General features: G+C 41.7%; 1 protein-coding gene across 1 annotated transcript; it reads right to left on the bottom strand.

The window, feature by feature from the left end:
• Nucleotides 1-6350: 6350 nt before the first annotated feature.
• apex2 (APEX nuclease (apurinic/apyrimidinic endonuclease) 2) lies at nucleotides 6351-10898 on the bottom strand. The gene is made up of 6 exons (XM_084184099.1): nucleotides 10669-10898; nucleotides 10355-10438; nucleotides 9823-10006; nucleotides 9500-9643; nucleotides 9297-9366; nucleotides 6351-8962 (listed from the first exon to the last, which is right to left on the bottom strand). Exons 1-6 carry the CDS (start codon nucleotides 10781-10783, stop codon nucleotides 7772-7774), a joined length of 1788 nt encoding a protein of 595 aa, XP_084040225.1. The 5' UTR covers nucleotides 10784-10898; the 3' UTR covers nucleotides 6351-7771.
• Nucleotides 10899-13776: the final 2878 nt, after the last annotated feature.

The raw sequence follows: 13776 nt of genomic DNA, 5'->3' as shown, positions 1-13776 counted from the left end.
ACCAATTGTGCAAGTTCTCCCACTTAAAAAGATGAGAGAGGCCTGTAATTTTCATCATAGGTACACGTCAACTATGACAGACAAATTGAGATTTTTTTTCTCCAGAAAATCACATTGTAGGATTTTTAATGAATTTATTTGCAAATTATGGTGGAAAATAAGTATTTGGTCACCTACAAACAAGCAAGATTTCTGGCTCTCACAGACCTGTAACTTCTTAAGAGGCTCCTCTGTCCTCCACTCGTTACCCGTATTAATGGCACCTGTTTGAACTTGTTATCAGTATAAAAGACACCTGTCCACAACCTCAAACAGTCACACTCCAAACTCCACTATGGCCAAGACCAAAGAGCTGTCAAAGGACACCAGAAACAAAATTGTAGACCTGCACCAGGCTGGGAAGACTGAATCTGAAATAGGTATGCAGCTTGGTTTGAAGAAATCAACTGTGGGAGCAATTATTAGGAAATGGAAGACATACAAGACCACTGATAATCTCCCTCGATCTGGGGCTCCACGCAAGATCTTACCCCGTGGGGTCAAAATGATCACAAGAACGGTGAGCAAAAATCCCAGAACCACACGGGGGGACCTAGTGAATGACCTGCAGAGAGCTGGGACCAAAGTAACAAAGCCTACCATCAGTAACACACTACGCCGCCAGGGACTCAAATCCTGCAGTGCCAGACGTGTCCCCCTGCTTAAGCCAGTACATGTCCAGGCCCGTCTGAAGATTGCTAGAGTGCATTTGGATGATCCAGAAGATGATTGGGAGAATGTCATATGGTCAGATGAAACCAAAATATAACTTTTTGGTAAAAACTCAACTCGTCGTGTTTGGAGGACAAAGAATGCTGAGTTGCATCCAAAGAACACCATACCTACTGTGAAGCATGGGGGTGGAAACATCATGCTTTGGGGCTGTTTTTCTGCAAAGGGACCAGGACGACTGATCCGTGTAAAGGAAAGAATGAATGGGGCCATGTATCGTGAGATTTTGAGTGAAAACCTCCTTCCATCAGCAAGGGCATTGAAGATGAAACGTGGCTGGGTCTTTCAGCATGACAATGATCCCAAACACACCGCCCGGGCAACGAAGGAGTGGCTTCGTAAGAAGCATTTCAAGGTCCTGGAGTGGCCTAGCCAGTCTCCAGATCTCAACCCCATAGAAAATCTTTGGAGGGAGTTGAAAGTCCGTGTTGCCCAGCGACAGCCCCAAAACATCACTGCTCTAGAGGAGATCTGCATGGAGGAATGGGCCAAAATACCAGCAACAGTGTGTGAAAACCTTGTGAAGACTTACAGAAAACGTTTGGCCTGTGTCATTGCCAACAAAGGGTGTACAGTATAACAAAGTATTGAGAAACTTTTGTTATTGACCAAATACTTATTTTCCAACATAATTTGCAAATAAATTCATAAAAAATCCTACAATGTGATTTTCTGGATTTGTTTTCTCATTTTGTCTGTCATAGTTGACGTGTACCTATGATGAAAATTACAGGCCTCTCTCATCTTTTTAAGTGGGAGAACTTGCACAATTGGTGGCTGACTAAATCCTTTTTCCCCCACTGTATCATATCTGTATTGGATAATGGCACAATCATTTGGCCTTTTTTGGGCTTGGGTTCATTAAATGTCATTAATGTAGGGCTCATAAAATGTATTTCATATATGGCTCATCAGGCTCAGGTAGCATCAGGTTTTAATTGTCATTCTGATCAAAGCTCTAATCAAATCCAGACATATTTATATGCTTTATAATGCTTTTGAATGACACTTCCGGTTTTGGTGAGAAATACAGGGTTACTTCCGGTTTTGGCGGGAAACAGTTGTAAAATACCAGAATATATTCAACCCTAATGCCAAGCCCGTTGTTTAAAACTATTTTGGTAAGAGTTTTTCCAGTGTCCAAAACAGACATAGTTGAACCACATCCTTTCTGATGATATGAGTAGACTACGAGGTGTCGTGCTTTTTGCGGAAGTGACAGAGATCCAAGCTATGAAACTTTTAAACACCTATGAAGAACAAGTTTTTTTTTACTAGGGCTGTGAGTCAATCAAATAAAAAAAAATTATTACTAAGTCTTGCATAGTTAGTTTTGTGTCGGTATGTTACATTGAAATTGGCTAACATTGCATTGATTCGATCACAATTCTCACAGTAGAGCAAAACGTTGGGGAAAACTAAAGGGGAAAACTCAAGAAAGGTGAGTGAAGTTCAATCTAATGCTCTCTGCGAGGGCGGATATTTATTCTGCGAGGCAGTCCGATGGGAGCTGCGCTGCAGCTTAGAGGGAACATTGACGCACACACACATAGAACAACATCGTTTTTACAGGGGTTGGAGAACACACAGCCATGGGCTTCTCCAGAATAATATTTTAGCCTTTCTTTGCCAGTGCTATGGCGGGGTCCTGGACAAGAAGACAAGAACACACACTCACCTAGAACAGCAATCATGCATTCTCCTTTTTGACACTGTAGCATCAAAGGGCAAAATACTTTTTGGAATAGCCTCATCAGACCCTGTGCATCCTAAAATAGTTACAGTTGAAGTCGGAGGTTTACATACACCTTAGCCAAATACATTTAAACTCAGCTTTTCACAATTCTTGACATTTAATCCTAGTAAAAATTCCCTGTCTTAGGTCAATTAGGATCACCACTTTATTTTATGAATGTGAAATGTCAGAATAATAGTAGAGAGAATGATTTCTTTCAGCTTTTATTTCTTTCATCACATTCCCAGTGGGTCAGAAGTTTACATACACTCAATTAGCATTTGGTAGCATTGTCTTTAAATTGTTTAACTTGGGTCAAACGTTTCGGGTAGCCTTACACAAGCTTCCCACAATAAATTGGGTGAATTATGGCCCATTCCTCCTGACAGAGCTGGTGTAACCGAGTCAGGTTTGTAGGCCTCCTTGCTCGCACACGCCTTTTCAGTTCTGCCCACAAATGTTCTATAGGATTGAGGTCAGGGCTTTGTGATGGCCACTCCAATACCTTGACTTTGTTGTCCTTAAGCCATTTTGCCACAACTTTGAAAGTATGCTTGGGGTCATTGTCCATTTGGAAGACCCATTTGCGACCAAGCTTTAACTTCCTGACTGATGTTTTGAGATGTTGCTTCAATATATCCACATAATTTTCCTTCCTCATGATGCCATCTATTTTGTGAAGTGCACCAGTCCCTCCTGCAGCAAAGCACCCCCACAGCATGATGCTGCCACCCCGTGCTTCACGGTTGGGATGGTGTTCTTCGGCTTGCAAGCCGACCCCCTTTTTCCTCCAAACATAACGATGGTCATTATGGCCAAACAGTTCTATTTTTGTTTCATCAGACCAGAGGACATTTCTCCAAAAAGTACAATCTTTGTCCCCATGTGCAGTTGCAAACCGTAGTCTGGCATTTTACTGAGGTCTTGACTGATTTCTTTTGATTTTCCCATGATGTCAAGCAAAGAGGCACTGAGTTTGAAGGTAGGCCTTGAAATACATCCACAGGTACACCTCCAATTGACTCAAATGATGTCAATTAGCCTATTAGAAGCTTCTAAAGCCATGACATTATTTTCTGGAATTTTCCAAGCTGTTTAAAGGCACAGTCAACTTAGTGTATGTAAACTTCTGACCCACTGGAATTGTGATACAGTGAATTATAAGTGAAATAATCTGTCTGTAAACAATTGTTGGAACAATTACTTGTGTCATGCACAAAGTAGATGTCCTAACCGACTTGCCAAAACTATAGTTTGTTAAAAATACATTTGTGGAGTGGTTGAAAAACGAGTTTTAATGACTCCAACCTAAGTGTATGTAAACTTCCAACTTCAACTGTATGTTGAAATGGTTGATCAGATTCTGTGAGATAGCTACCAAATTTAATTGATTGAGTAACAAGTATCCTCTTCTACTATAAGCTTATGATGACGGTCTGGGGTACAAATGAACACAGCATCCGCAAACTTCTCTCTTGCTATTATACCAGGCCAATCTGGGAAAGAGGAATATAATCAGTTGCATGAATTGTAAACCGTTAATACAGGTGTTAAGACATATTATGCATGCAAATTACACTGGCTTGTACTTGACATTCAGTGACATAAGATGCCCTGATATCTTATGAAAATTGTTATGTCATGCTTATGGCAATATGACACTGGTTATGAAGTATAGTTCAAATGAGGTGCTACCAAATAAGGGCGAGGGAGAAAATGGGTGTGGGCTGACATTGACTTAACACTCACACCAGCAAACACGTCATCTGCTACTCTGTGTTGCTTCTGAAGTTTTTGTCATGCAAATTTCCTGGGATCAGCCACTCCAACGACCTACTATGAATTTGAGTAATTATTTTTGCCATTATCATCATCACTTTTACGTGAAACCGTAGTCAAGACCGAATAGCTGGTAGCACACTTCAGTTCTGATGGAAAGAAGTTGTGAATGATTCAGTGGGAAATCCTATATCTTACTAAGATCAGATGGTCAACTAATTTAAGTTATTTCAGTCGATATTGACGAGATCAGATATAGAGAGCAGTTGGGGAGTCTTACTCTCATGCGTTGAGGATGGAGGCAAAGTGTGAGTATGTCTCCCCACGGTTCCCAGTGATGCCATGGTGACTGTATGTTTGCGTCTCAGATTTTGGTGGCCTGTCCCAGGCTAGAGCTGTCCTCGGAAATGTCCCCGATTAGCCCTCAGAAAGAAAAAATAAACTATAAAGTTAAATTGAAGTTGATATTTCAATAATCAAAAGCTGTATCCAATCAGATTTGCATGTAAAAAGATGTCTATCCCTGTACTGCTGGTAAACTCGTTTGCTTCGCTGCAGACCTTCTATGAGAATGTTTGATCAGTGATACATTGTAACCACCTCATGAACAACCATTCCCATGACCATAAGAGCATCCAACAGCTAATGGGCTACCGAACTTGGGTGATAAAAAAATGACTATAGTAATCAATTTCTGTGTTATAATTAATAAAAGTAGCCTAATTTAAAGACGAAAATGTATAGTTAAATGCCTTTTTTTCCCACAGCCAAAACAGATACAATAAATAAAAGGTGACATTCTGTACTGTCGCCTCATATAAAACATTTGATCTCAAATCCAAAATGCTGGAGTATAGTGACAAATTAAAGTAACTGTCTCACTTTTTAAAAGACATATTGACTATGTCATCCTCGTGAGGAGGATAAGATGGCCAATCAGCGGTGTACCCGCGTTAATATTTTTAACGACTGGTATACGCCCACACCATTCTGTTGTTGGGGTACGCACACATCATTCCAACACAAAAAGGATGCTTTTTAACATACTTAATAAAAAAAAATTGGAAGGAAAGGAAAACTATTTCACTTATTGTAATTAATTGTTTGTCATATTTCATAGAAATCTGGAAACACTGGACAGTTACTTTAAACATTTTAGCTTCACTGTCCAAATAAATACTTAGGGGAGTGTAAGTTGTTTCCCTTTTACTGACAATATATAGTGACTGTCACATGAGCATAGGAAAAAACTACACTAGTAGTATGCTAAAGGTTAAACAGGGATACATTTCAGCAACAAAAACACAACGACCATCAATCATCCCAGAGAAAGTTTATCTTTAACTGTCTATAAATCGCTAAAAATCAGATAGCTCCTAATCTATAGCTCTCTTCTAGAAACAATTGCATACAATATAAGCTACAGTAGATAAACTGATAACCTACATTGGCCAGAGGCGGCAGAGATATGTATACATAATCTCTGCTTTGACCACTTAAGAAATATGGTATTTGATATGACGTCGTCTTCAGAGTGGTGTCTCGTCAGCAACAATAAAAAAAACACTTCCCGATCACGGAATCTTGATTGAATAAAAGTCCCCCACATAATAGTACAAAAGTGTCAATAACGTATATATATTTATGATATATGTAAGAAAATGATCTAAACATTAACAATACTTGATATGTTCATATTTAAGACATTTACATTACATTTAAAACATGTTTTAAGGTCAAATAAATAATAAAATGTCTGTATCCAGCACATAGGCTACTAGCACTGTACAGGAAAACTATTGTGATTCCGTAAAACCATGGTCCAGTCTACTCACTAGAGTCCCTAGAATACAAAACAGGTGAGTTTGAACAAAAAGCTAGGTCATAGTAAGTGTTGCTGGACCTTTACTGTGGTCAAAGAGCTTAAAGTGGGGTGCCCGGACACTATAGGTTACAAATATAGCACTGTACAGGAAAAACGATTGATTGTGTGTGTCCATAAAAACATGGTCCAGTCTACTCACTAGTCCCTAGAATACAAAACAGATGAGTTTGAACAAAAAGCTAGGTCATAGGAAGCTTTATGTTGACATTTGAACAGTGAGACATATGCAAGCAAACATGCCCAAATTGGCATGATAGAAAGGTCTGGAACCCTGTGTTGGGTTTGGTGTGGGCTAGCCCGTGCCCACCTTGCCAACAACAATAACCACATGGGGCCAATGGGATAACAGCACTATGGACAGCTACCGTTTTAGAACGTAATGTTGTAAGCCTATCTCTGATTATGTGGCCCAAAAACATATTGTGATTTAATCTTTTAGTGGATTATATTGACACACAGGTCTCTCAGGACCCACCAGGGAATGATGGCCGATATACTGTACAAATGCTTCAGTTGCAGATACAGGTGCTGCTCATGATGTCCCAATTTATACTGGAAAGCCAGGGAGTCTTGTTTGGAACTTCATGAGAGGAGTTTCAAGTTTCAATGTCACATGCACAAGTACAGTGAAACGCCTTCCTTGCAAGAAAGAGGAAGAGAGGAAGGATGGGGAGGAGAGAAAAACTGCTTGGGATAGAAGCAGATACTCCTACTTAGCCACTCCCAATACTTACAGTAAGGCCTTGAAGTGTTCTGTTCCTCAACACAATTGACAGAGCATCACTATGAGTACATGGGGGAATGTTCACTCAGAAGGCAGACTTTTACATACAGCAGGTTTTCAAATTCCCTACAATAGATGTTAAATGAAAAGACAATGAAGCTCTGCGTCCTAATATATTACAGATGTTTCATCACAGCTGTATTTAATCTTTTATTGTGATTAAATCACAATATGTGATGAAACATCTGTAATATATTGCATGTCAAGAGCTTCCTCAGCTCTTGACATGCAAAGCTGAAAGACCATAAATTCAAATAAAAAAAAGATTAGTACGCATAGGAAGGATGCGAAACCTTGGCATACCCAACTCCATATTTGAGCTCTACAGAATGATAAATTACATTGAGACACAATTGTTGAAATAATTGGGTGATTTTCCCATCTACTATGATGATCATACTTGAGTCCTGCTACCATCTAGTGAGCATAAAGAACACAGCACAGCAGCACACAAGGAATACCATGGTATAATTAAATTGACAACAGTCTATTTTCTGACAATAACCACTGTCTATTCATGCTCATGTTGCATTATAGATGAAGAGAAACAGATCACTCTGTGACTACGTTTAGCATCCATTGTCATTTCATAACCAGTAAATATACACAACACCAACAGTAAGCTTTGGGACGCTTGCCATATGGTGAGAAGGAGGCCTCTGAACGTGATTACGTGAAATACGTTACTGAAGTTTTTTAAACTTTGTCATTTTTAAAACTACCGTCTTCATTTTACTAATAAATCCAAATTACAGATTAACAACGCTTATAAAACAGTACATGGAGGAAATGTCAGTGCGTTTCTACAGCATAGTCACTATTTTCCTTTATCCACCCAGGAAAAGAAGTTACAGCGAGCCTCAGGATTGGATGCATGGCCCTGAGGGCGGTTACACACAAAGAACTGCTTGCCCATGTTTGGCCCTGCCTTCTTGACTGTGCGGAGTACACAGGGTTCCCCATGCGCCTTACAGGGGGGCGGTGGGGGTGGCCCACGCAGGACCGTCTTCCAGAACCCCCCCAGTGACGCCCCCTTCCTGGGACATGAGGGGTCTACAGTAGGCTCTGAAGCCAGGGCTGCATCCTTCCCCTGGTTTTGACTATTGACACTGGCATCCTCTATGGTGCTGCCAGGTGCAAGGACTTTGTCTCCCATACAGACACCCTGGGGATCTTCTGTGCACGTGCCTGTAATTGAAGGGACATCTTGTCCTGCAGAATGTCCTCCCTTGAGGGTCTGTGGCTGTGATGGGGTCACTTCATTTCTCTCTTCTCCCCTCTCACACTGACTCACAGGGCATTCCCTGGTTGGGACCACAGGTGTGGATTTGGGCTTGAAAAAGGCTAGGAGGTTGCCCTGGGGCTTTGGGTTAGCAGCCTTCAGTGTCTTAATCTTTTTGCCCTTTGGGACACCAGATTCCACTGCCAACTTCCTCTTCTTTCCAGTGGCGCTGGTCCCTGCTGCTCCCAGTGGATTCAGGTTCTCTCGGGTCTCCCCAGCCTCCTGAGATCCTGGTAGTGGGTCCCTGCAGGCCTCTCTGGCAGGCTGTTGTTGGTCCACCTTGACCAGGAAACGTGAGAGTTTCTGCTGCCTGCCAGCGAACTCTGGTAGGTGGCGGGTACAGAGGGGAGGCAGCTTGGAGCTGGGCAGGATGGGGCAGCGGAGTTTCCCCCAGATGGGGCAGTGATCAGACCCCTCCACCTCTGGCATGATGTCTGCTGCCACAAACCCCATCTTAACCAAGGGATGGTCTGCGAAGATGTAGTCGATACGTGTGCCATAGTTGGTCTGCCTGGCTCCAGTCATAGTGTTCCAACAGGTGAAGGCCTTGGAGCGTGTTGGGTGAAAATGGCGGAAGGTGTCCACAAACTTGCCGGTGCTGAGGGGTTTTGAGGAGGTATTCTCAGACTCTTCATCATCATCATCTTTTTCACACTCCTTTCCTTCACTGTCATCAACCAGTAAACCGTTTAGCCATTTCCTCCCGGGGTGATCCTCAAAATCATCCTAATCAAAGTAAACAGATAGCAGGAGTAACAATATGTCAGCTATTAATAAACAGATTATGTCTGTGAATGAGGACATCAAACCCATCACCTGAAAGAATTCTGATTACTTCACTTACTCACAGCCAGAAGAGGACTGGCCACCCCTCATAGCCTGGTTCCTCTCTAGGTTTCTTCCTAGGTTTTGCCTTTCTAGGGAGTTTTTCCTAGCCACCGTGCTTCTACACCTGCATTACTAGCTGTTTGGGGTTTTAGGCTGGGTTTCTGTACAGCACTTCGAGATATTAGCTGATGTAAGAAGGGCTATATAAAATAAAATTGATTGATTGACTTACTATTGCATCTGGGTCACAGTGATCTATGGGCCGGTGGGATGTATTCACGTCTCCTAAGACGATTACATGGCTGGGTGGAAGAATCAGAGAAAACTAAGAGAAAATGAGACTTCCAATAAAATGCATTGAGCAAATCTCATATCAGTTTGTCCCGTATTATGATACCCACCCAACCCAAGTCCCCCTGCATATAGCCTACTCACCTCCCAGCTTCCAAAATGGCTTCAGCCCGACATTGAAGCAGCTTGTAGAACTGCAATTTGAACTGTTTACGTTCAGGCTTTTCTGGGTCAGCTCGTGGGCAGTATACATTGATAACTGTAACTGTTTCAGGTCGGTTTTCACACCTTTAAAAAGCAAGTGGGCACACAAAAACAAAGAAACACTCAGATCATAGGAGAAACACAATGGCTTTTCAGTGCCATAACAAGTTAACAATTGATACATTCCATGACGTTATTTCAGAAAACCTAGAGAATAGCATGGCACAAATCATGTGATAACGGTCAATTTTTTTCCTCCCTACATGACTCTGTGCTGTGTGAGAACAGCCCTTCCCTCGTTGTCCAGGAGCTGCAGCTCCTCACTGGAGAACTCTCTCGGGTCACCATAGCATCCAATGGTCCCCTCATGGTTGGTGGTCAGCAGGCCGGTCAAGCCCTCCTCTGCAGCAAATGGGGTGGCACTGTCTTTGCAGTAAGTAGCAACTCCTATTTAATAAACAGATTAGGAAGGTACATATTAATGTGGTAATGTGAAGGTGCAATGGGAGAACAACATAGGACTCAAAACATCCTTTAATACAGAATACCACTTTTTGTGGTTCATTATTTTCTTTGTCAGGAATTTGTGATAATGGAACTAATAGACCAATGCAATCCATGGAAACTAATTCAAACAGACCGGGGACACTGTTTCCAGGGGACCCAAGATTCATTGTGGCTTGCTCTCTGATATAAAAGGGATTATGTGGCTATTTTGTTCAGATGAAAATGACTGAATCTGGACTCGCGTGATCCTGAAACTCAATACTTTGGAAAATAATGAATGGTCCCAACCTGAGTAGCCGCTGCGTCCACGACTGAAGCTGAAATAGGAGTTATAACCTTCAACAATAGCAGTCCTCTCATCCAGCAGGTCTCCTGTCACAGACAAACACAGTATGACAGATACAGTAGCTAGCCTAGCTGTAACATTGTCAAGAGTTCAAATTGAAGCAGAGTATGTCACATGTATTGTACAATCACACATTTATCATATGCTTCTGTTACATTATCAAGTTAGCCTGAGTGCCAATCTGTTTGTGCTATCATGCCTGCCAACTCCTTGTCACTCAAAAGATACTGTAGAATCTCCCGCGTAAAACTCTTACTTGTTACTTTCGTCTCTTGGACACATATGATGTCTGCATCCAGCGAATCAAGCGCCTTTTTAATTCCGCCCTTGAAAGTCCTTATGCCATTAATGTTCCAACTGACAATCTTCATGATTTTACAACACTCGTGACCAACTTTTCACATATGTTTTACATTTTGCTTTACAAAAATTTTACTTGAAACGTGACGATTGGATAACACGGAAGTGACCCGGAAGTACGTGTATGGAAGAAGAAAATGGGCGCGTTCGACATAGAGTCAAAGCACAGAGTTTCTAAACCCAGAGGCACAAAATCGCTAGACTTTCGGGAACGCTTGCAAAACAAACCAAGCAGACCAGGCCGGAGTTTGGGGTTTGAGAAGTCAATGAGAGAAGTCAACAATTCTTCCTTAGTTGTTAATTTTCTCGAAATCTAAAAGCACAACACAACCTAGATAAGAGCCAATGTCTTATAGATGCATAATGCAGAAATCACTCCGCCATTTCCTGGTTGCTAAAATTCAAATAGTTCACCTAATTTCAATTTATGTGACAAAATAAGCAAGTTTAGCATAGAGCACATGTCAAACTCATTCCATGGAGGGCCGAGTGTGTGCGGGTTTTCGCTCTTCCCTGGGACTTGATTGATTAATTAAGGTCACTGATTAGTAAAGGAACTCACCTCACCTGGTTGTCTAGGTCTTAATTGAAAGAAAAAAACAAATAACAGCTGACACTAGGCCCTCCATGGAATGAGTTTGACACCCCTAGTATAGAGAATCATTGTATCATCTAAACCGCTGTGAAATATATTTTCCATAACCAAAATGTTTTAATTTTCAGCTGTTTGAAGCTGGTGTACAAAACCAAAAGTAAAATATGCAAAAAACGAAACTGAAGAACGGGAAGCATAGAAATAGCGCACATAGAACACATCTACCACTTCTTAACCATGTTTTCAATAAGAATGACAGATTTATAACACACATTTCTATGTACATTTGGTCATTCGTCCAAAAAGTTACATATTTAAGTAGTAGAACATGTTTTGACTCCAATCTCTTGAAAGTGACAAACTGACACGTTTTTATTTTAGTCAAAAACTACTTTATATCGAAGGAGTGTCTTTGATTTGACGGCCTGCACATGCACAGTTTGGAGCGAGACGGCAGTTAGACCCGGTGACGTTTTTCTGCGCATTAGCTTAGCTAGCCAACGTCGCATACAAGTGTGATCGGGGATTTCTATTGGAGAAGCAGTTTTTGCCTATCTTCATATTGTACTGTCTTTGGTCAAAGTACATCTGCATTGCTTGCTCTTTGTGGTTTTAGGCTGGATTTCTTTATAAGCACTTTGTGACATTGATTGATTGATATGTGATAGAGCGGTGAGGAGGAGCTCTGTGGACCCTTCGTGTCCGGAAGTAATTTAGCCATTAATTGTTGTCATTGCAATCTTTAGAGAGTTTGGAACGCCGAACTGAGAGTTTGAAGTGGAGGGAGTACAGGGCTTAGCATGTCTCTTGAGGAGGCTAAAAATAGATTTTGGCTTGGAAAAGTTGAATATTTTCAGAAGGAGTCGGGTAATTGGTTAAGGGAGGTGGATTGGAGGGAAAGAGAGAGGAGGTTGAAAAGACTGAGGGAGGCAGAGGACAGGTTTCAATCTGTTGAAGCTAGCAATACCAAGGGAGAGGGTATGTTGAGGAAGATTGGTGTCAAGTTTAAACAGAGTGAGCCGGGAAGCCAGTTTGAGTTCTGAAGGTGAAATGGAAGGTAGAAGGTGTTGTGAGGAGCTCGGTGCCCGAGCCTTGCATCGATGGACATGGTTATGATAAAGATGTGTTTGGTCCAGTGGGAGTGAGAGTTTTGAAGAGAGTGGAACCAGGCCTTTTGTGATGTTTGTTTGTGTTTCTTCAGATCAGAGGGAGCAGGCACTCCGTGCGACGCAACTTGGGGAAAGACCTGTATCTTGCTTTGCGCTTAGGTACAGGGCACCATTGAAGGGAGTGATTTCTGGGGTAGTGTTAAGTGTGGAGGTAGAGCAATTTAAGTTGAAGATTCCTGGTGTTTGTGATACCGACCGTTTGCTACGATGCAGATTCGGTGGGGAGTGTGGTGAAACAACACAGGTGACAGTCTGTTCTTTTGAGCTTTGATTCAGAGTCTTTACCTGACAAAGTAATGATAGGATATATGAGTTATGCTGTTAGAGCTTTTGTGCCAAATACACTGCAGTGTTATAGGTGTCAGATTTATGGGCATGTCACAGCAGTGTGTAGGAGGGAGATTCCAAGATGTGGGAAGTGTGCAGGAGGATATGGGCCTGAGGAATGTGTAGTTTCGGTGGGAAAAGTTGTGTGTGTCAACTGTAAGGGTGCCCATGTTGCTGGGGATCGGAGGTGTCCGGTGCGAGAGGCCGGTTGAGGTGGCCAGGGTCAGAGTAGTGTAGAATATGTCAAATGCTGAGGCAGTGAAGAAAGTAGAGGAGGGTGGATCAAGGGTGAGGGATTCTGAGAGGATCCCTGTGAATAGTAGCTCCGTGCCAGAACAGAGGGATAGGCCAATGAGTGATATAGCCTATGTTTCAGTAAGGTTGGTTTCTTAGCGTTCATAGCAATGGTTATCAACTGTACCGCAGAGATGGAATGTAAGTCACACAAAATAGATGTTGTGGTGGCAGCGGCAGAGAAGTACTTGGGGGTACGAGATTTGACTTCAGAAGAGTTAAATGGTGTGTTAGTGTCCCATCTTCCCAGGTCGTTGGCCTGGGGTAGGATCAGATAGGGTTAAAGTAGTGGAATAAGGCATAGCCACGGGAAGTAGGGGTTCTGAGGGTGCTGCAGCATCCCCTGAAAAATCTGAATTAAAACAAACAAACAAACAAAACAAAACAAACAAAAAAAAAAAATATATATATATATATATATATATATATATATATATAAAAAACAGGCCTTTCATAGTCCTGTATTAGCAGACCCACTATAGCGCCCCACCCTGAAACGACTTCCCACAGCTATGGAATTATATTAATTAAAATTATATATATTTATTTTTCCAGTTTCCCCATTTTGTGTCACAAAGTGTAATGAATTTATACTATAGTTCAGTTTGGGACGGTAATG

The sequence above is a fragment of the Coregonus lavaretus genome (genome assembly GCF_964263955.1).
Source record: "Coregonus lavaretus genome assembly, chromosome: 20".
NCBI classification, from domain to species: Eukaryota; Metazoa; Chordata; class Actinopteri; order Salmoniformes; family Salmonidae; genus Coregonus; species Coregonus lavaretus.
The sequence above is the reverse complement of the archived record's forward strand: the minus strand, read 5'-3'. Positions and strand labels throughout refer to the sequence as shown.